This window comes from Taudactylus pleione, unplaced genomic scaffold (genome assembly GCF_031769625.1).
Source record: "Taudactylus pleione unplaced genomic scaffold, aTauple2 ptg000040l, whole genome shotgun sequence".
In the NCBI taxonomy this organism is placed as follows: domain Eukaryota; kingdom Metazoa; phylum Chordata; class Amphibia; order Anura; family Myobatrachidae; genus Taudactylus; species Taudactylus pleione.
In genome coordinates this window covers 19,945,029-19,966,377 of record NW_028284442.1, presented here as the reverse complement: position 1 = coordinate 19,966,377, position 21,349 = coordinate 19,945,029, and the positions used below count along the sequence as shown (strand labels likewise).

At 44.4% G+C, this 21,349-nt stretch overlaps 1 protein-coding gene across 5 annotated transcripts in view; it reads right to left on the bottom strand.

Moving 5' to 3' along the window:
* VEZT (vezatin, adherens junctions transmembrane protein) overlaps window positions 1-7,795 on the bottom strand; it is a 71,979-nt gene extending 64,184 nt beyond the window's left edge. For 2 of the 5 annotated variants that reach the window (XM_088454575.1, XM_088454576.1), the window contains exon 1: window positions 7,695-7,795. In XM_088454575.1, coding sequence (XP_088310701.1) covers window positions 7,695-7,727 — 33 coding nt within the window. In that variant the 5' untranslated portion in view covers window positions 7,728-7,795. The other 3 variants (XM_088454578.1, XM_088454577.1, XM_088454580.1) reach the window with 3 other exon arrangements.
* Window positions 7,796-21,349: the final 13,554 nt, after the last annotated feature.

Below are 21,349 nucleotides of genomic sequence, written 5' to 3'. Positions count from 1 at the left end.
TGGTCTGGCTCCTAAACTTTTAAGATGGCTCCTAGATTTTACAAAAATTTGTCGAGCCCTGTTTTAATGTATACTATTAAAAGTTAAGTTATATACAAGAAATATATAATAGTCAAGTACCCAATTATAGAGTACTTTGTATTTTCTTGACCTGTGTTTTGTTGCAAATTAAGATATATCTTGTGGCGGCATGTACCTAATCCTCAACTACTTTAGGTGCTTGCCAGTGACAGACCATCTGTCTGCTGGGAAAGGCTGGTATAGGGACAATGCAAACTAATAACAGAGAGAAACATTTTTATGAGCCTATGGGGTGAATTCAATTGAATGCAATGTTGAATAGCGCTGGGAATTCGTGCCTGGAGTTATTGAATTGGCCGTGCTGTAAACCTGCGACTAGAGGACTTCTGCTCACACCCTCCTCAGGTGCGAACAGAAGTAATAATAATTCCATGTTTACCATGCTAAAAGCTGCTATAATACACTGAAGTGCCAAAACTCATGGGATAGATGCTTAGTATTGTGTAGGATCCCCTCTAGCCCGGCAAAGTGCAGAAACTCGATGTGACATTGATTCCACAAGTGGACAAAAGGCCTCTGGAGAAATGTTGACTCATGCCATCAGGATTGCTTCCCTCATATTTGTAGGTGCAAGATCTTGGGAGCGAATGCAACTCTCCACCACGTCCCATAAATGCTCAATTGGGTTCATTCGAATGTGCATGGCCACATCATTCATCGGATCTCTTCAGAATGCTCCTCGAACCATTTCTGTACAACTCTGGATGAATGACACTGCATTATCCTGCTGGAATATTCCATCGTTGTGGGGGTAGATGAAGTCCAAGAAGATATGCAAATGGTTCATTAATCAATGCAATGTAGTGGTTACCGGTTAATGACGTGATCAGACTGACCCAGCGGACCCATGCCACATTAACACACCCCACACCATTATGGAACCACCACCAGCCTGCACAATGCCTTGTAGACAACAGGGGTCCATGTCCTCATGGGGTCTACATCAGACTCAAAGCTTACCATCAGCCCAAAACAACTGGAACTGTGACTCATCAGACCACACCACATGTTGCCAGTCCTCCAGGGTCCAATTAATAACGATAATTAAATCCTGGCCTTTTCCCTCTCCCCCAACGGCAGTGACACGCCTCCGTTTCGGGTAAAAAAAAGGCTGTCGCCGCCCCCAATGGCAGCAGACTGTCAATCACTGAAAGTCTGCTGCCAGTTCACAAGCGGATTTGCAGACCCATTCTGCACATGCACAGAACAGGTCTGGCACCTGGGCAGATTCCCAAACAGGCCCACACTACGGTGACGCCACCCACCATTACCTTTACATACTGATATCCCATCATTTTTGGCAATTGTAAATTTCAATTGCCTGTTAAGCTGCATACACACACAACGATTTAGTTAATGAACGATTTTAGTAAACGATTTTCTCCCTTGATAAAATGAACTAAAATCGTTTACTAAAGTTGTTCATTTAAATATAATGAACGATTTTCTAGAACTACAAACGATTTTTGCATATTCCCTTACTGAAAATCGTTGAGTTGACAAGTCTGACTGAACTACAAACCACAAACGTGAACGCACATGAATGAAAATCGTTCATCGTTTGACTCAGAAAGTGAACGATTTTTTTAAACGATATCGTTTAACGATAATCATTAAAAAATCGTTGTGTGTGTATGCACCTTTATGCATTACTTTGTGTTACTGAGCCTACAATTATTACAAATTTAAGTATTAAGATATTTCTGTTCATCTAACCAGAGGATAGCAGGCAAAGCAGAGCTCTCGTCTTTTGGCTAGCGGGCAAAGCAGAGCTCAAGTCTGGTGGCTAGCGGGCACAGCAGAGCTCAAGTCTGGCTACTAGCAAAATCTACTCTCTAGAATACTGGCTGTTTAGCTAACGAGACCTTTTATCTGGCAGGCAGTGTATGCAGCAGCTGCAACTGTTAAAAGCAAGAGTGCTAATCAACATGGCTTCAAATATTAAACATTTCATTGTAAAAAGGTTCAATCATGTCAGTTTTGTCAATAAAACAGTCAATCAAAACTACCTCTCTTAAAGTTACTAGATACTGGAGACGGAATGGGTATGAAGTCATATCCTGATGCTGGCAGCCCGAAGGGAGAAGATCCCGACCGGGCAGGTAAGTACTCTATCCCTACTCCTCTCCCCCCTAACCCTCCCTTAGTGGTGCCTAACTCTAACCTCCCCCCCCCCTAGTGCCTAACCCTAACATCCCCCCAGGGGTGCCTAACCCCCCCTCCCCATTCTGCTCCCTAAACCTTACCCTCCCAGGGCGGTGCCTAACCTTGACCCTACCCCTAGGGGTGCCTAACTCGAACCTCTAACCCAATACCTAACTCTCCCCCCTACGCGGCTAACGCTAAGGGCGCCCCGTACTTACCTCGTTTGGGCTGGCGTTGGTATTTTGACACCTATATTAAATCCCTTGTCGGGCTTCCAAAGTCAGTGTGAAGACCGGCGGCCGTATAACTACACCCCACTGGAGACCAGTGTAACTTTTTTTGCATAGATAATATGGAATAAAGCAGCAACATGATATAATGTCATTACTATAAGTACTCCCTTTTGTACTAAAACAAATGTTGTTTCCCATAAGACTCTTCAAAGAGATACAGATAATCTGGTTCTCTCTTTCTTTTAAGATTACCGAGCAAATGGTCTCAGAATTAATGCTAAAATGTACTGTAGTTATAGAACACCAGGCCACTGAACTGGCAGATGCCAGCATCCACCTTTCTAATCTATGCATAAACAAAGCTTGCACTTATGTATTCCTGAGAAAATGTACTAGTTACAGATTTCGGGTGAACTGTGGCTGAGTCAAGGTAATCTCCGCAGAGTGCAGCTGGCCTATTACCATATACAGATGCTGATTCAATGAAAAAAAAAATTCTGTCTGAGAATAATAACAATTAGATTAATCTCATGGATCAATCACGTAACTATCTAGAGATGCCATTCCTAGCACTCAGCAGGAAGAAACAGGTACACAGCTGCTTGCACTTAAAATGGCTTTTTATTCAAGCACAAAATATAAATTATGCAACATTTCAAACTACATGTGCTTTATCAAGAAATACATGAAATGCATTTTAAATTCAATCACCAGATCCGTTGGTTGTGAATTCCATAGCAAGCAAGAAATAACTACACCAGCCCAAAAACAGTTTAATGAAGACAAAAAAAAACAAGTGCAAGTGAGAAAAATATATTAATATTGATTGTATTAGAGCAGATTATGGACCTGCTGCCATTGTGTAGTCCCAACATTTCCACACATAGGGCGGTATTCAATTTTTTTGCCCCCTTACTCGCCCAACAGGAGCTATTCAATTGTTGCTCCGGTCGGGTACGATCAGCTGCTGGCGCACCATTTCAGCTCGCAGTCCCAGGGGGTGCGAGCTGAAATGGGCGAAAAGGGACCTGTTTGGGCGCCCAAACAGCACCCAGCACTTTGGTCGGGGGTAGCTGTTTTACGCGGCTAAACCCGACCACTATGGGCGCAATCAGCAACAATTGAATTGCGCCCCGTGATCTCCCCTCACTTTAGACAGGAGATCGGGCACGCTATAACAATTGAATACCGCCCATAGAGTTAATGTTAAACAACAAACACTTGATACCTTTAATGATGTGAATCACTAAAATAGTATGCAGCACTTCACAGAGAATAGGTGTGCTATAAATAAGTAACTGTTATTACTAATAATAATTTAATATATATCATGCAATAATGCCAAAAACAGTAAAAACAAATATATTACACATCATTTCAATATAAACACTTTAATTGAATAAAAAACAAACAAACAACAAGTACTTAATATATTGTGGGTTGATGATGACCAGAAGATTTAATTATCCATTTGGATAGATTGAAAAATGCCATATCTCATGGCTTGTTTTACTATTATATTATATTCAACTATCACTCTTCAAATGAGCACTTTAAATCAAACAGTGAAAATTAGAAAACTGGAAGGTGAGGGTGGCCATTACTGTTGTGCCTAGGGATGCCTTGACCCCTAAATGTGCCCTGTTTATTAGATTACATCTGCTAATGTGATTGCTTCTAGCACAAAATTATCAAATAAAGAATTCAGTTTAAAAAAAAATAGGTAAAAGGGCTACATACATCAGCAATCACAAAAAAAAAAAAGATCAATTCAGAGACCCTGCTTTTTTTCCCAATTTAAAGATTCCCTAATCCACCAGTCTGCACCCATACATTACAGGTATGTTTCAGTGATTTGCAGATCATTTTCAGGGTAGACAGATCTGCCAGTCTTGAAAGGCCCATAATTTTACTACTAATGGTCTGCAAACAGGCTGATTGTTACCATACACTAGCAATCTACAGCCCAGATTGGTTTCTGAAATCCAACATGTTGGACAACCTGATTCACCAATTCCATTCACTTCTTAAGGCCCCCAACCACGGAACTCTCCCGATCATACTATATTGTCTCACACACGGAACAATTGTACAAACGACCAAACGATATAGATGGGTCACAAACAACTGCAGATATATCATTTGTAGCAAACAACCTCACGATGCTGGAACGATGTGTGCCAAATCGTAAAAGATAGGTCGATATCTTTCTACAGTTTAAATTGATCAGCGGCGACGATGTATGACGGTGGGGGCGCGCATCGACATCGTGATCATCCCGACATATGTCACTTTTTACACAATTGGTCGTTCCAATCGATCGAAAACAGCCAAATCGTGTACAAAATCGCACCGTTTATGGGGGCCTTTAGTCAGAATCTGCAATCTGTAAACCCTACAGATTGCAGATTTCTTTACACAATCATCTGCAAAACGCAGTATGGGGGCCTTTACTCCAACACCAAGGAGAACATGTATGCAAAGAATAATTGGACACTAAACATTGAACAACAGAGCAAGGAAATAAGAAGACAACATTGAACAAGCAGCAACTACATAGAAAGAGACACAATGATAAAAAAATATAAAATGTTCATGCTTGCTAAGAAAAATACCAAAATTGATAGTAATATATATATATAGCATATCTGTTTCTTAACTAGCATGTCAACTTACTGTTCTCTACTAAGTGTTCCTTCTACTACATTCAGGACTCAAGCAATCGCTCAGTTTGGCTACATTTGTTTAAAACCTAAGCAGGGTACACACTAAACGATGTGTGTACCCAGCGATGTCGCCAGCAGGCCGACATATCGGGTAGTCCGTACACTCTGGGCGGTCTGGTGCCAGACCGCCCAAATGTCAGCACCCCTGCATAGCGCTGCATGGGAACAGTCATCCACATCGCCTGATCTTACATGCTGCACATAAGATGTGACGATGAGGCTGACAACCCCACGGGAGCGCGCACTACACGATGTAGTGCATATACACTGCACATTTTTAACAATTTGTCGTTCTGATGTGCCAGAATCGGACAAATCGTTAAAGATATCAAGAGTGTAGGGGCCATTAATCGAATGAGTTCTGGCAGAACTTTTTGGCTGAGCTGCTGGACCACATATATTTCAATGCATCTGGTTAGTGTGGGGTAGATGATGACAACACATAGGCCTATCTTGGACATTCATCTTCAAACTGCATTTTCAACCTCTTAAATTATGAGGCTACTGATTTTGTGGTCAGCTTTAGGCAAATGGATGTAAATATGTAGAATTCAGTTGCATTATATAAAAGATACCATTTAAATGACACAACCAAATAGGACCAAATGGTTCTTTAAAGTTTTATATACTAGAGCAGTGGTTCCCATACTGGGTGCCATGGCACCCTGGGGTGACTTGGAACAATTGCAGGGGTGTCACGGATTGGTGGTCCAGAAACAAATCAAATTATTTATGGTCAATGTGATTGACAGCTACCAACTCTAGCTTTATATATATGAAAAACAGAGCACAACCCTATCCACCACCACATAACAGAACCTACAGATGACATAAGCACAATTTACTTCATTTAATAATTTTTGCTAAATTTCTCAATAAAAAAAACCTTTGGCCTAGGGGTGCTGCAAAACAAATGCTGCTACTCTAGGGTGCCGTGATTCTAGAAAGTTTGGGAACCACTGTACTTGAGAATGTCATGCACAACCATTAAGACCACAATAAGTACACAAATCATTAGGGATGGGCAGAGCGATTCACAGTACTGAGTTGAGCCACACGGCTCAGCTCAGTGGAGTGTCTCGGGACATGACTCTTTTAAATCCTGCAGACTGAGCTGCAGAGCTGTAGCAAGCAGAGGTGTCGGCGTCTCCAAGTGAGTCGCTGACAGCTCCGTCCCTCGTAGTCCACCACCGGATCATACTTCTGCACTGACTTTCCCGAGTCAGTACACACACCCTGAACCCCAGCAGTAGCGAGTGACTCCGAGTGAGTCGCTGATAGCTCAGCCCCCAGCACTGCTGATCATACTTCTGCCCTGACTTTCCCAAGTCCGTTCACACACACCCCTGGCCCCGGCGGTGGTGGTAGCGGCTCCCTCTGACTGAGAGAGGCTAGAGAGGTGGCTGTCACGACACACCAAACTTTGAGTGACTCGAATCATTCGAACATCTAAATGATTCAAGTCATTGGGCTCAATTCAATGCAAATTGAATAGCGCTGGGAAGGAGCTCCCAGAGCTATTCTATTCTGCGCGCTGTTAGGTCATGGAATGCCCATTCTCCCGCCTTAAACAGGGTGTTTAGTCGTGATAACAGACATTCTCCGACTAAACTTCCTGGCAGCATCACGCCTGTACTTTTGTCGGATTTCTGCCCGAATCCCAGGAGGGATGCGAGAAGAAAACCTTAGTTTGGCTTATCAGCGCGCTGAATTGAATAGAACGGGGAGCTCATTCCCGGCGCTATTCAATTCGCGTTGAATTGAATCGAGCCCATTGTGTTGAAAATTTACCACATTTTGACAATGATGGAGCTATGCCACTTTCAACTTCCCAGTCTGCCAGAAAGAAGGGCTTATGGTTTGCTTTTTGTTCACGTAAACAGTAAAAGTGCTAATTAAAGTAAGGAAACACTACAGTAACTATATAATGCATTGTACAAAACTAGAGCAAGCAAAGCAAACGCTTTGCATCAACTCTTGCAAATTGATTATAAAATGCAGCCAATACCAGGATTCAGTGGAAATATGGAATTACACATTTGAAGTGCTGTGAAAAATAACAGTTGGCAATTGGCATTATTAAATACATAATTAACACATTTTAAAGCAAATCACATAAAAAAAGAATGTGGATACATTTATCCCCATTTAAAAAAAATGCCACTAACCAAGGAAACAGGACTCCAGATCAATTTACTAAATAAATCGGCATTCACACAACTTTAAATGCCAATACCAATAACTCATAAGCACATACACACAATAACACCCTGATTACTAAGAAGTAATACGTGAGTGCACGTCATATCTCAGCTATAAAGACTATTCATTCGATTACCTCAACACCTGTCATTCAGTCTATTGGGCTGCTACAGGCAAGCATCAGATGGGCACAGGCTCTCCGTGCTGTACTCGGAGCCGGAGATGGCAGTGTGCAGCGCTGGCGGCGGCGGCGGCTGCTAACAACAATCTTCTCAACAAATAGGGAAAAAATGCTATTGTCACCCACCTCAAACACCACTTCATCAAACTCCGCAGTCATTGCTGTCCGCCATGCCACCCTGCGCGGCACTATGGGAAATGGAGTCTATAGACACTGATGTCACTAAGCAAGTGGTTATGCTTGAGCGAGTGAAGGGACTACATCTCCCAGGAAACAATGCGGTCACATTATTAGGCCGCGAGAGGGTTAGTAAGTGGCAGTTCTCCTTCCTGTGTATCATTATGTACTTTGTGTAGCTAGCTAAGTGTACGTCACTGTCTCTCATGTAACCATAAGTGAAATTAGACTTTTAAGAGATTGATGTATGCTGCCTGGTGGTCATTACATTGACTAGGCTGCCATATAAGCCAGCTCTGTGATGTGTATATGTAATATGAGCACGCACCTCGGGTTTAAAAGAAATAAAATAAAGTGTGCTGCCTGTCTCACACTATCCATGTCAATGCATAGCTCCCAACCATCCCTATGTATCTGAGCCAGGGGCAGAACTATGGGAGACAATGGAGGCGCCTGCCGCCGGGCTCCAGCTCTGAAGGGACAACTCCATTGTCCACAACTAATTCACCTCACTTAGGGCTGTAACTATGTACCCGGAGTGTACAGTCACAGCCGCCCAATACATGGCACCAGGGACGTATCTACCGACTGGCCAAGATGGCACTTGCCATGGGCACCGACCAAAGGGGGGGGCACTGCCTGGCAGTGACACCAGTAGCCAAGGGGTTGACAAGTCCCCCGGCCCCACAAGTGTAGGGCAGACCGCAGTGATAGCGGTCTGCCCTACACCGTTTACAAACACACAGCCGCCAGCGGCGGCTGTGTGTTTGTAACAGCAGCCAGCTAATGAGAGTCAGACAGGCTCTCATTTGCTGCTGCGTCGTCCGCGGAGGGAGACGGCTGGAGCTCACTAATGAGCTCCGTGTGCCGGCTCCCCCCGCAGCATGTGATGGGAGAGACGTCATACGTCATGACGTCTTTCCCATCCAGGAGAAGAGCGGCTGGGACTCATAGCGGACAGCGGCAGCCGCGTCAGGTAAGTTTAATTTTTTTTTGTTCTTTGTTTGTGTGTGTAAGCCTGGCACTACAGGGGGGTGGGCACTACTGGGTGCACTTTATGGGGGGGTGCCCGCTACTGAGGGACACTATAGGAGTGGCCACTACTGGGGGCAATTTATGGTGGTGGCCACTACTGGGAGCACTGTATAGGGGTGGCCACTACTGTGGGCAATTTAGGGGGTGGGTGGCCACTGCTGGGGGCACTGTATAGGGGGGACTACTACTGGGGGCACTGTATAGGGGGGGCTACTACTGGGGTCTACTACTGGGGGGCACTGTATGGGGGGACTACTACTGGGGGCACTGTATAGGGGGCTACTACTGGGGGCAAAGCAGCATAGGAGGGATTACTACTGGTTGATTACTATTGGGGACACTGCATGGGGGGGGCGACAGTCCATTACATTGCCAAGGGCGCTTGGATCACTAGATACACCCCTGCATGGCACCCCTTCCCGGCACCTGAGAAGCCACCATACACTAGCAGGGAGCTCCATGTCAGACCATCAGCTGCTGCCTTTGTCTATCTATAGCCTGTCTGCATTCGAATTGTTACATTAGAGTGTCAGCGGCTGTGACGGGGGGCACCAAATTATAACTTGCTTCCGGGCGTCTGGAATTAATTTACGCCACTGATCTGAGTATTTGCCTTTAAGATACATAGCCTATGCATTCTATGAAGAGGCCCTTAGTATGCTCTTTTAAAATGGGAGGGAAGAGGGGGTGGTATTCAACTGTAACCCTTCATTTTATTGATCTGCTCTAGGATGGAAATATGATATATAGCAGGAGATGTACTAAGCCTTGGAGAGATGAAATATGAACCAATCATCCAACAGTCAGTTTACAGGCTGCTTTTGAAAAATTACAGTTGGGAGCTGATTGATTGGTACTTTATCTCTCTCCAAGGCTTAATACATCTACCTCATGCTATTACATTATATATTTATATAGCTCTAGCGTGATTTTTATTAATTTTTACAATACCACTTTCAGACCAAAATCCCAGGTCTGGCCTGGATTTTTGAACACAGTTTCAAGCCGTGTTACAGCTGCTCACACCCTTTTCACACCGTACCTTGATCCCGGGTCGACCCATTTTACGCTGGAAGTTGACATTTTGTAACAGGCTCACAAAGATAAGTCATGAAAAGCAGGGGCGTATCTAACCGTTGGCCAGGATGGCACTCGCCAGGGGCGCTGGACAAGGGGGCCACCCTCGGCCAGTGGGTAAACATCAGGGCCGCCGATCATGATTGTGGTGTGTGGTCTGGGACACTTGCCGGCCAGGAGTGTAGTGAAGGCGGCGGCGCGGTTAGCAGTGCAGGGTCACATCTCCAAGCGCCACTGAAGCCGCCCATGCCCCCTGTCCACAGGAGCGTCATTAATACAGCAGGCAGTTGTCCTCTGCTGTGGACCGTGGTCCATTTTGGATTCCCGGCTACCTGCACTGCAGCATCTTGATAATGACCGCTGCCGGTGTCGTCTGGCAGTGGGCTGTCACTGATAACACCAAAGTCCCAGGTCTGACCTGAGATTTGGAACACGTTTCCAACCTAGGACAGACCCCTTTTACACCACAGCACAGTTCACACCGGAGCTGGGTCTGCAGTGACCCGGCTCTTCCGGCGTTGCACTGCAGTGGCCGCTTGGAGATTATGTCATCTCCAAGTGCCACTGAAGCCAGCCAATTGGGCAGCATGCGGAATGATCCGGGTAATCATGACCCGTGGCCAGCCCTGCAAGCTACCCGAGTTGGATTCCCCGGGTCCCTGTACCCATGTGGATTCGTTTACACTGACATATATCCCGGATTGATGCGCGTTCAGGTGCATCAACCTGGGATTTTCATGTCGTTGTATAAGGGGTATGACCAGGGCCGATGCGAGACTTCTAGGCACCCTATGCAAAACTTCTGCATGCGGCCTCCCCCCCTTTACTCATTTAGCCCCTCAGGTGAAAATGACTTTGCACAGGTGGAGTTGCGGATAAGTTTTGTGTTATTTATATAACACAGAGGGCCCTCTGACAAAGTCCAAGTGACGAAACGCGTAGGGACATGGTTTAGCGCTACTATTTGCATGGTATGAGATTGCTGAGGAGAGTATCTGCTTGTTCCCGGAGCCTCGTTCCATTTTAAAGCTGTGTATACTTGCGGTGGTCTGACCGCTTCTGTCGGTACGTGATTCATGACATATGGTTCATGTACTACATGTTTTCAATAAATGCTTGAGATAATGCACCATTGGGCGCTCTCTTTGTTTATCTTTTAGAAATTCATTTACCAGTATTGTGGATACGGGGACCTTTGTAAAGAGGGAAGGACGCCGGCCCAATATATCAGGCAATGCATACAGACCCACGGCGATAAAATTCTTTATTGGGACTGAACTTTATTCAAGACTTGTGCTCCAATTGTTGTTGTTTTGTTGTGTTTTTTTTTTTAAAATATAGATATATATATATATATATATATATATACACACACGAAATGACAGCCTAATTGTCACATTTCTTGGAAGAAGGATGAGTGCTGATATATATATATATATATATATATATATATATATACACACACGAAATGACAGCCTAATTGTCACATTTCTTGGAAGAAGGATGAGTGCTGATATATATATATATATATATATATATATATATATATATATAACAATGCTGGATGGCACTCCGGAATCAGAATCAGGATCAATAAAGTAATCACAATACACTGTAGGTTATTGTAGGTTGTTGTCAACGTTTCAGAGGTTTGCCCTCTTTTATCAAGACACTCTAGTGCCCAGAGTCTATAAGTGTGGCGCTGGCCACACACCGCTCGAACCGCGGTGATCCCAACAGAAGTTGTTACAGTCTCTGACGCTACAACTTTTGAGGGACACACTGACAGTGAGACAGAGACTGGGCAGCTAAGTGTGCTGTTTGTGATGACTGGGGGTGGGGCTTGCGGGCATCGCTCATCTCAGCAGGCAGGGCAGCTACTGACATTGGTCAGTGTGCCCTCCCCCCAGGCAGGACTAGTGAGGGAAGGTGGGTACTTTTTTTTATATGAAATGAGCTTGTAATTAGCAGGGATTCAGGTAAGTATAGTGTTGTGTGTGTCTGTGTCTTTGTTTGTAAGGGGAACTACTACTGGGGGCACTGTATGAGGGGCACTATTACTGGGGGCACTGCAAAAGGGACACTACTACTGGGGCACTGCATAAGGGGCACTACTACTTTATAAATAGATTACAGAGTCCAAAAGTCTGGCCACCCCTGGTATAGAGGAAATGTTTTTTCAAGGGTGTCAGGAATTTAGAGTTGTGCGCGACCCCCGTGTTTTGGTTCTACTTAATCGTCGTGTTTTGATTTTGCCAAAACCACCCTCACATGTTTTGCTTTTGGATTTGTTTTTTATTTCTTTTTAAATTTGTTTTTGTTCATACACTATTATTAACCTTAATAACATAAATTTCCAGTAATTTATGAAACATTGCCACACAGCAATGGCAGACAGGATGGCAGTTTAATGAACTATAAAAATGTTTGTTGTCTACAGTATGCAAAGAAACAGTCACCAGTGCCCCAAACAGCGCATAATGCAAAGAAAAGAGATGCAAGATGGAATTGTCCTCGGGCCCTTCCACCCACCCTTATGTTGTATATTAAAAAGGACATGCACAGTTTAACAAAACCAATCACTAAGCGACAGGGACTGCCACTTTTGTGGCTGAAGTGGTTGGTTTGTTTGGGCCCCCACAAAGCAAGCTACCAATGGGATTAAGGCCCTCATTCAGAGCCGCACGTTAACAACAGTACGCTCGTTGCGTTCCGATGTTGACTAACCGCGCATGCGTCGGTGTTACACCGCGCATGTGCGTACGGCAGATTGCGAGCTTTTTTTCTCTCGTTCCTAAAATAGCGTACAGGAAGTGACATGTCAAATGTGATTGACAGAAAAGGGCGTTTTTGGGTGTTGACGGGGGTGGAGATGAAAAAACGCAGGCGTGGCGAGGCGTTTTTGGGGCGTACATACATTAGCAGATGCGAACGTCAAATGTGTTCGGACCGTCTCATACGTCACTGAAACATCCGCTTTCCCTTCAAAATGCTCGCACAGCTTAGGGTCAGGATTACTCGACCACATTGGCGATGGCCTTCTCCTCCGTCCCGGAACTCCACGATGGTGCAGCGATTAATCGTGGCTGGTCAGTAAAGTAATTAGTGTTGGATTGAAATCCGGCTTGGTATGTGTTTGGAAAGCAGTTTATTGGGATAGCACAAAAGCGTACGCAGGTGGAAATCAGAGCTGCTAATGTCATGATTACATAATCAATTAGCGTACATTTTTGGGCTTTTATTTTGGCCACAATTTGGTGGTTATGGCCTATTGTAACAATAATGTCATCAACTTTTAATTAGCTCCCCTTTTTTTTTGTTTACTGTGGAATTTGCATCGCTATGTGTTTTTTTAAACGTTCCTTAAAGAGGCCTTTTTTTTTAAAAAAGAGGGTCAGTTTTTGCGTTTAAGGCCAGGATTAAATGTAACCCATTTGTACAATAATGTCACAATACAATGTCAGTGTTTTGTTTTTAATTTATTGTTTACACACAAACAAATTGGCATAATATTGTATTGCCTTTTTTTGTGGCCAAGATATTTGATCAAAAAAAAAAAAAAACATAACTACTAACATAAGCGTAAATACAAAATTTAAAAACATTTCACAAGAAAGGAGAGGGAAGTTTTGACCAGAAAGGAATATGAGCCAAGCACAGAAGGAAAGTGGGAAAAGTCGCCATTGCTGTCACCGTTTTCTCGCCCGTTTGGCTGGGTGAGGGTGGGCGCCAGACCGGGTCCGGGATGCCATCGGGCTGGCCTGTCCAGAGGCAGATGTTGTGGCCTCTGGACTAGGCACAGGGCTAGGCACATTTGGAGGATTGCCTGATGTTGTGCCAGAGGTAGAGGATCTGGATGTTCCGGCAGGAAGGGAGGTCGGCTCCACCATGTGCTGGCGAACGAGCTGCTCCAGGGCATCGGCGATGCGGATGTTGGCCCTGGTATTTTCCGCCAGGGCCTGAGCAATGGTCACGTTGGCCGCAGCATTTTGCTCCAGGGCCTCAGCCACCCGTATCAGACTGGCGTCCATCCTCTGCAGAATCTCCGTATGGCAATCCGATTTAAAATTGAGTTCTGTGAGGAGGCCCACTGCCTGCGAGGGGGCACGCCCTGGACTGGCTTCTGCAGGGTCCTCAGCCGGATGTACTGGTTCCTCCCCTGCAGAGTCAGCAGAAATTCTGCGGCCAAGGCTCCCCTCTGGAGCAGACTCATCCGCCTCTGTCTCTGTTAGGAAATTGGAGAAAAGACTCACATTAGAATCTACATATTGGCACAATAGCATTTCTGATTTGGTGACATCACAAGACTTACCTTGGCCAACATGAGGAGCCGCAAAGTCTGGCATGTCCGTATCCATGTTGGACACGCCAAACACCTCCACAGCCTGCACACACCCCTGTGCCATCTCTTCTAAGTCTGTCAACTCCAATGACACAGGGGTGGGACCCCCACCTGTCCCCCTTGCATGCCTAGCCCTGTCGGCAAGTTTTTGTTTTAGACGATATTTGAAGTCTGCCCATCTGTGGAATGAATTTGGAACCATTATCCTTTTTTTTACAATGGGGTTTGTTTATAGGATGGGAAAGTGTTTACTTACCGCCGTTTGACATCCCGGGCTAGACGGACATAATCACCCACCCTATTGACAGCAACGGCGACCTCCTCCCACATTCTCCACTTCTGGCTTTGGCTCATATTCCTGGCTGCCTGGGGCAGGATGTCAACGCACTTCTGGATCAAAACCTCCATCTCCTTGCTTGTGAAATGTGGCTGCCTTTTTTTTTTTGCAGCTTTGGCGGGTTGACTGGGGCCAGCAGTCTCTTCCATGTCATCCTCCTCACCTATTTGGGTAAATATGCAGATTTAGCCACTTCACAACTTGCACAATATTATGTTTTAAAATACTCATTGACACAAAATGCATGAAGGCCTTACCGCCGCAATTTTGACCATTGTTTCCCTGGTTTGAAGCCATGTCTCTGCTTCCAGCATGAAATCATCCAGAAATTCTATGTGATTTCGTGACGTATTTATACATGCGTCGTTAGTTTGCGGCCGCATCATTGATTGTGCGTCCCTATGATTCATCCTTAATTTGTGCGGGAAAATAAACACTATTTATGGCTTGGTGTGTGTGGATTCGAGGTGGGGTTGTTGGAGTGTTGTCGGTTAAGTGGTTTGGATTTGGTTGGTTGGTTGCGTTTGGAGGATTTTGGAGAGTTGTTTTTTTGTTTGTTTTTGCTACATTTCTTTGGTTTTTCCGTTCGCATTTTTTTCATTTTTTCAACATCCTTTCCTGATTTGGTAATTTTTGTGCATTCAAATTTGTGGCCAATTGGTGTATTCTTCTGTTTTGTGGTTAGTTAATTTGTTTAACACTCATTTCATCTTTTTTAGTTTTTTTTTGTTTTCGGACCCAAAGAAGTTTTTTGAGGACATCTTATATATTCGAGTTGGGTAAGTCCATTTTTTGTCTTGCATTTGCGAATGAATTACGGCATTTTTGACTGTTGGTGTAGCGCCTTGCATTTGCGAATGAATTACTGCATTTTTGACTGTTGGTGTAGTGACTTGCATTTGCGAATAATTTACCGCATTTTTGACTGTTGGTGTAGCGCCTTGCATTTGCGAATGAATTACTGCATTTTTGACTGTTGGTGTAGTGACTTGCATTTGCGAATAATTTACCGCATTTTTGACTGTTGGTGTCGCGCCTTGCATTTGCGAATGAATTACTGCATTTTTGACTGTTGGTGTAGCGCCTTGCATTTGCGAATGAATTACTGCATTTTTGACTGTTGGTGTAGTGACTTGCATTTGCGAATAATTTACCGCATTTTTGACTGTTGGTGTAGTGACTTGCATTTGCGAATGAATTACTGCATTTTTGACTGTTGGTGTAGTGACTTGCATTTGCGAATAATTTACCGCATTTTTGATGGCTTATTCATCATATAATCCAGTTTTGCTTTTCCCTTTTCCATTTTTTGGGTCCATTTGAACCCTATTTGACGTACGGTGTGCAATGTAGTTTTCATCGATGGCCAAATGTGTTTTTCCGCTATTTTCTGTGTTGGCTTGCAACAATTTTTAAACCAAAAAAACACCCTCTAAATTTTTGAAGTCTCATTGTTGCCTTTTTTACAGTTTATACGTATCATGACAATACCCCGGCATGTAAGCAGCTATGGATGGTATCAGAAAGCTAAGTTGTTTTTTCTTACTTTTGGGGTGGGTCAAAAGCCTTACATTGTAAACTTTGAATTTCAGGTAGATCTGGGGCGAATTGTTCTGGCCCTGCTCCCGGAAGACGACCAACCTCAAACTCGTCCCAGGCGTAGGCATCGTAGGCATGCAAGGCCCCAGATATTTCGAACACGTGTCACCCTTTTTGGAATGCCCGATGATGAGGTTTTAAGACGCTACCGTCTACCTCCCAAAATCATCATAGACACTCTCTCATTAATAGAAAGTGATCTTGAGCGGCAAATTGACAGTCCAACAGCAATACCACCACTGACGCAATTTATGGCGGTGTTACATTTCTGTGCCTCAGGATCGTTTCAAACAACGGTGGGAATAGTGGCGGGCATCTCCCAATCCTCCTTTTCCCGGATCCTGAGGGCAGTGATGGAGGCACTTTTCAAGCACCTCCATCATTTTATTAAAATGCCTTTGGATATGGGTGCCCTTAGTGTGGCCAAGGCCAATTTTTACCAAATAGCTGGCTTCCCACACATCATAGGGGTTGTGGATGGTACTCACATACCACTTCAGCCTCCAGCACGGCTGGAGGCAATATTTAGAAACAGGAAACACTATCACTCCCTGAATGTAATGGTGGTATGTGATGCCTCCCTCCAGATCCTGTCCCTGAATGCTAAATTACCAGGAAGTGCACATGACTCCTTCGTCATCCGGCAATCAGGGATATGGCAGAAATTAACCAACCTACAAGCTGGTGATGCGTGGCTTCTGGGTAAGTGGAGACCTTTAGTACATAACAATGTTAAGCTTGATACACAGTGTTCCTGATGTGGTCTATTTTTGTTCACAGGAGACAGTGGATACCCTTGCATGTCCTGGCTGCTCACTCCTTATTTGGCTCCCACACCAGGGCCACAAAGTGCGTATAATTCCGCACTTACAGCCACCAGGCAAGTGGTGGAGCGCTGTATCGGCCTTTTAAAAGGCCGATTCAGATGCCTCCACCGCTCTGGTGGCGAGCTCATGTATGTGCCGGATATGGTGTCTAAAATTGTGGTCCTGTGTGGGATATTTCACAACATTGCCATAAGGAGTGGTGTCCCAATGCAGCCAGAGGATGCCTTACCTGAGGATGGCCCCCCCGAGGTTGGTCGAAGGTCAGTATGTGGGGGGGCCATACGCGATGATGTGGTGGCCAGATTTTTTAGGTAAGTTTGTTCAAAACTCCAGTGTTTATACCTAATGTGTTTGTTTTTTTTGGCAAACATCTAATTTTTTTTTAATTTTCTCACCATCTTCTGTTTGTTCACATAATCTTTGGCACTCCAACGCTCACTACTTCCTGCTACCCTTACCAAACCTGGATCTGGTCCTTTTGGGCATATATTCTGGAACCCATATCGCAACGCCATGTTTGTGGAATCATGTTGGCATGGTCCTTCGTCAACCAGTTCTTGATTTTGTGTTTTTATTTTTTTTTCTCTTGGTATGTGTTGTATTTGAATTTATCACTGTGTATTTTTTTTGGGAGTGACCACTTTGTTTTCTCTGTTATGTGGTGAATAAATGTTTGAAGAGTGAAATGGTCTTCCTTTTTTGGGGCGTTAACAGCAAGTGTAACCAGGTTAACACAAGTTACATTTGACTAAGGGGTAAACCAGTACTGACGCCAGTTGAGCAAAACTGAAATATGTTTTCAGCTTTCCAATCCACACCAAAAGGAAGCCTGGCCCAACCTTGGGATTTGTAAGATTGGCCTAAGCAGCTTGCGCACCAAGTAGGAACCTGGAAAATGTAGAAATCTGAAATTGACACTACACCCAAAAAGGGAAATTACATTGTTACTGTTATGTGTTTCTGGTGTCTGTTTGACATACAAAGACAAAACACAATCTAACTTTTAAAAAAGGGAAATCCTTGCAGGAACTTATGTCAGGCTAAACTATCTTGCTTTTGGTTTTTAAAAATGAGCCACAACGTATATTTGTCTTTAAAAATTTATTTGGCAAATACAACAAAAAAAAAAAAACTAATGCCGAAGGAGGCCAGACAGCCGGTCGAGGGCCACCAGAAGGCCGATTACATGGTGGCGCATCTGCCCCACAACATCCGCCACCTCTTGCCGACGCCTCTGTTCCTCTGTGGGTGAGAAAAGTGTGTGGGTTAATACAACAATAGGGACTCCACAGAAAAACATTAAAAAAAAAACAAATCACTCCTAAACCCAAAAACATAAATAAAAAGGGTGGGCTGGCCAAAATACAAGGCCTAGGTACAAATTCCCACAGGTATGATATGTGTATGCTTAAATCACCAGGAAGAGGTAAAGGCAAACCTTCACAATCAACAAAAGTCAAGCCACAAAAACACGAAGAAAGGCACGACACATGATTACATACAAACAGTTTGTGGTTTAAAAAAAAATAATAAAAAACATACCGGGAAACAAATCGGGAGCTCCGGCAAAACCTCCATGATCCTCCTCGGAGGATCCGTCATTCCCCAAAGAATGGGGCGGAGTTATGCTGGACTCCGGGGAGGGGGTAATTGGAAGAGGGGTGGGTGGAGGAGAGGGGGAAGTGGGACGGAGGGGAAGGAGGCCCGACATTTCCGGGAGAGGGTCTGGGAAGGATGGGGAGGAGTGGGGAATAGGCGAAAGATTTGGGGTGGAGTGTTGGCTGGGGGTTGGGGAGAGTGGGCGGGAACGCCGACGTTGACGGCGGAGTCTTGGCTGTCCCCCTAAAATATGTCAAATACATTGCGTTTAGTTTATGGACAAATCCGGGCAAACAAACAAAAAAAAAAAAAGAAAAAAAGAAATAAAACCAAAAAAAATAGCAGTAGAATTAAAAATTCATAAAAAGAGGGAAAACATGCAGACGCAGATATGAGTACAAATAATAAATAGAACAGACAGGAAAACATGCACACGCAGATATGAGTACAAATAATAAATAGAACAGACAGGAAAACATGCACACGCAGATATGAGTACAAATAATAAATAGAACAGACAGGAAAACATGCAGACGCAGATATGAGTACAAATAATAAATAGAACAGACAGGAAAACATGCAGACGCAGATATGAGTACAAATAATAAATAGAACAGACAGGAAAACATGCACACGCAGATATGAGTACAAATAATAAATAGAACAGACAGGAAAACATGCACACGCAGATATGAGTACAAATAATAAATAGAACAGACAGGAAAACATGCACACGCAGATATGAGTACAAATAATAAATAGAACAGACAGGAAAACATGCACACGCAGATATGAGTACAAATAATAAATAGAACAGACAGGAAAACATGCACACGCAGATATGAGTACAAATAATAAATAGAACAGACAGGAAAACATGCACACGCAGATATGAGTACAAATAATAAATAGAACAGACAGGAAAACATGCACACGCAGTTTGCCCCACAAACACAAACATGAAAACCACAATACATAACACTTACTTGCCAGGATCTGCATGCGAAAGCATGCCAGCAAGCGGGGCGTTCGCCGTTGCAGGTCGGACCACCTGCGCTCCAGCTGCCCGATGTTGCGGCGTGATCCGAAGGACCGCAGGCGGGACCGTACCTCCGCATACGCGGAGCGCTTCTGCCGGTTGGTCATGGGTTCTGGCTGGCTGGTGATCCGGCGATCCATGACCTCCGTAAGCACCAGCAGCTCACGCCTGGTGAATGCGGAGGCTCTCATGATGGCAATGGTGTTTTTCTTAAAAATCATTTTTGATAAAGTGTGTAAAAATTTTCTGATTGGCTAATGTATTTTGGAAATTAACAGGAGCAATTTTATTGGTTAGTGTATGAGTCATGTGTTCGACAGGGCCAGAAATCTCTGGAGAGTTAGGATAGGCTTGATGCAGTGACATGCGTAAGCAAATTTAAATAAAGAAATGAACCCAGGGAAATATGCGGGGATACACAGCAATAGTACAATTGTTTAATTGTGGTTCACATGTTTTTTAAACAATAAAAGCGAATGTTTCATCCGTACGTATTCTGCGGGTAAACACAAACACAGACAAGAGTAAAGTTTCTTGCATTGTGTTGAAAAAAAACAAACAATTAAGCTAATTGATACATTGATTGGCATGATACGATTGATGGAGGTAGGCAGAATAAAGGAGCAGGTAATCGACATCTGACAAGGCCACTTCCTGTTTATACTTGTGCGTGCGTTCCTTTCAAGCCATTTCGGGGATGTACGCTCGCTATTTCGTACGCTCGTTAGTTAGAGGAGGGGTCGTCAGAGTTTAGGGAGGAATTTTAGATGCGAACGAAAATACGAGCGAGCCATTGAATTTAAATATTTTTGTACGTACGCCTAACGTACGTGCGCCCGCTTGCGTGCGGCTCTGAATGAGGGCCTAAGGCCGCTAATCGTGCTGTTAATGATCTCTTCTCTACAGTGGCAAGATGTTATCATTGTCATTCTCCTCCTCATCCCCATCAGTGTAAACATCATCTTCGAACAATATTAAATCATACCCGCTGGAATACACCATTACAGAAGTCTCTGTAATTTGATGTATTTGGCAGAAAGTGTTCTCCTTGTCGAATTTATAATTCATTTTGATGAACATAATTTTTTTCACATTTTGAGGAAGTAGCCTCCTACTCCCATCACTGACAAGGTTCCCGGCTGTGCTGAAAACTCTTTCCGAGTACACACTAGAAGGTGGGCTGCTTTAGTTAAGCAAAGCTAGTTTGTACAAGGGCCTCCAAATTGCCTTTTTTCCTCCAAGTAGTCAAAGGGACTGTTTGATATGTCAATTTGTACATTGCCATTAAAATAATCCTCCACCATTCCATGGATGGTGACCATATCAGATTGCATTACGGTAGAAGTGTCACTAATTTTGGCCAACTCTTTTAGACCTGACCAGATGTCAAAATGTTGTGTTGACTCATCACCAGTGGGTCTCTTGGGAAAGCTCCATTTTTTCTTGGCAGCCACAGTTGCCGGAGAAACTGAAAGAGGAGACATAGTCGTGTCATGTGCCCAGGGCCGCCATCAGGGGGGGACTGTCGGGACTACTGTCCCGGGCCCGGGCACTCCGCCAAAGGAGGGGGGCCCGGCCCGCTCCTACCACCCACCCGCCGCTATTGCTACTAGAGCAAGGCAAAGCAGCCTCCTGTCGGATGCCTGCCCGGCCGACCGCCCGCTGCTGCTAATGAATAGGGCCCCCCCGCTGCTACTTGAGCAAGGCAAAGGAGCCTCCTATCGGTTGCCTGCCTGGCCGGCCGGCCGC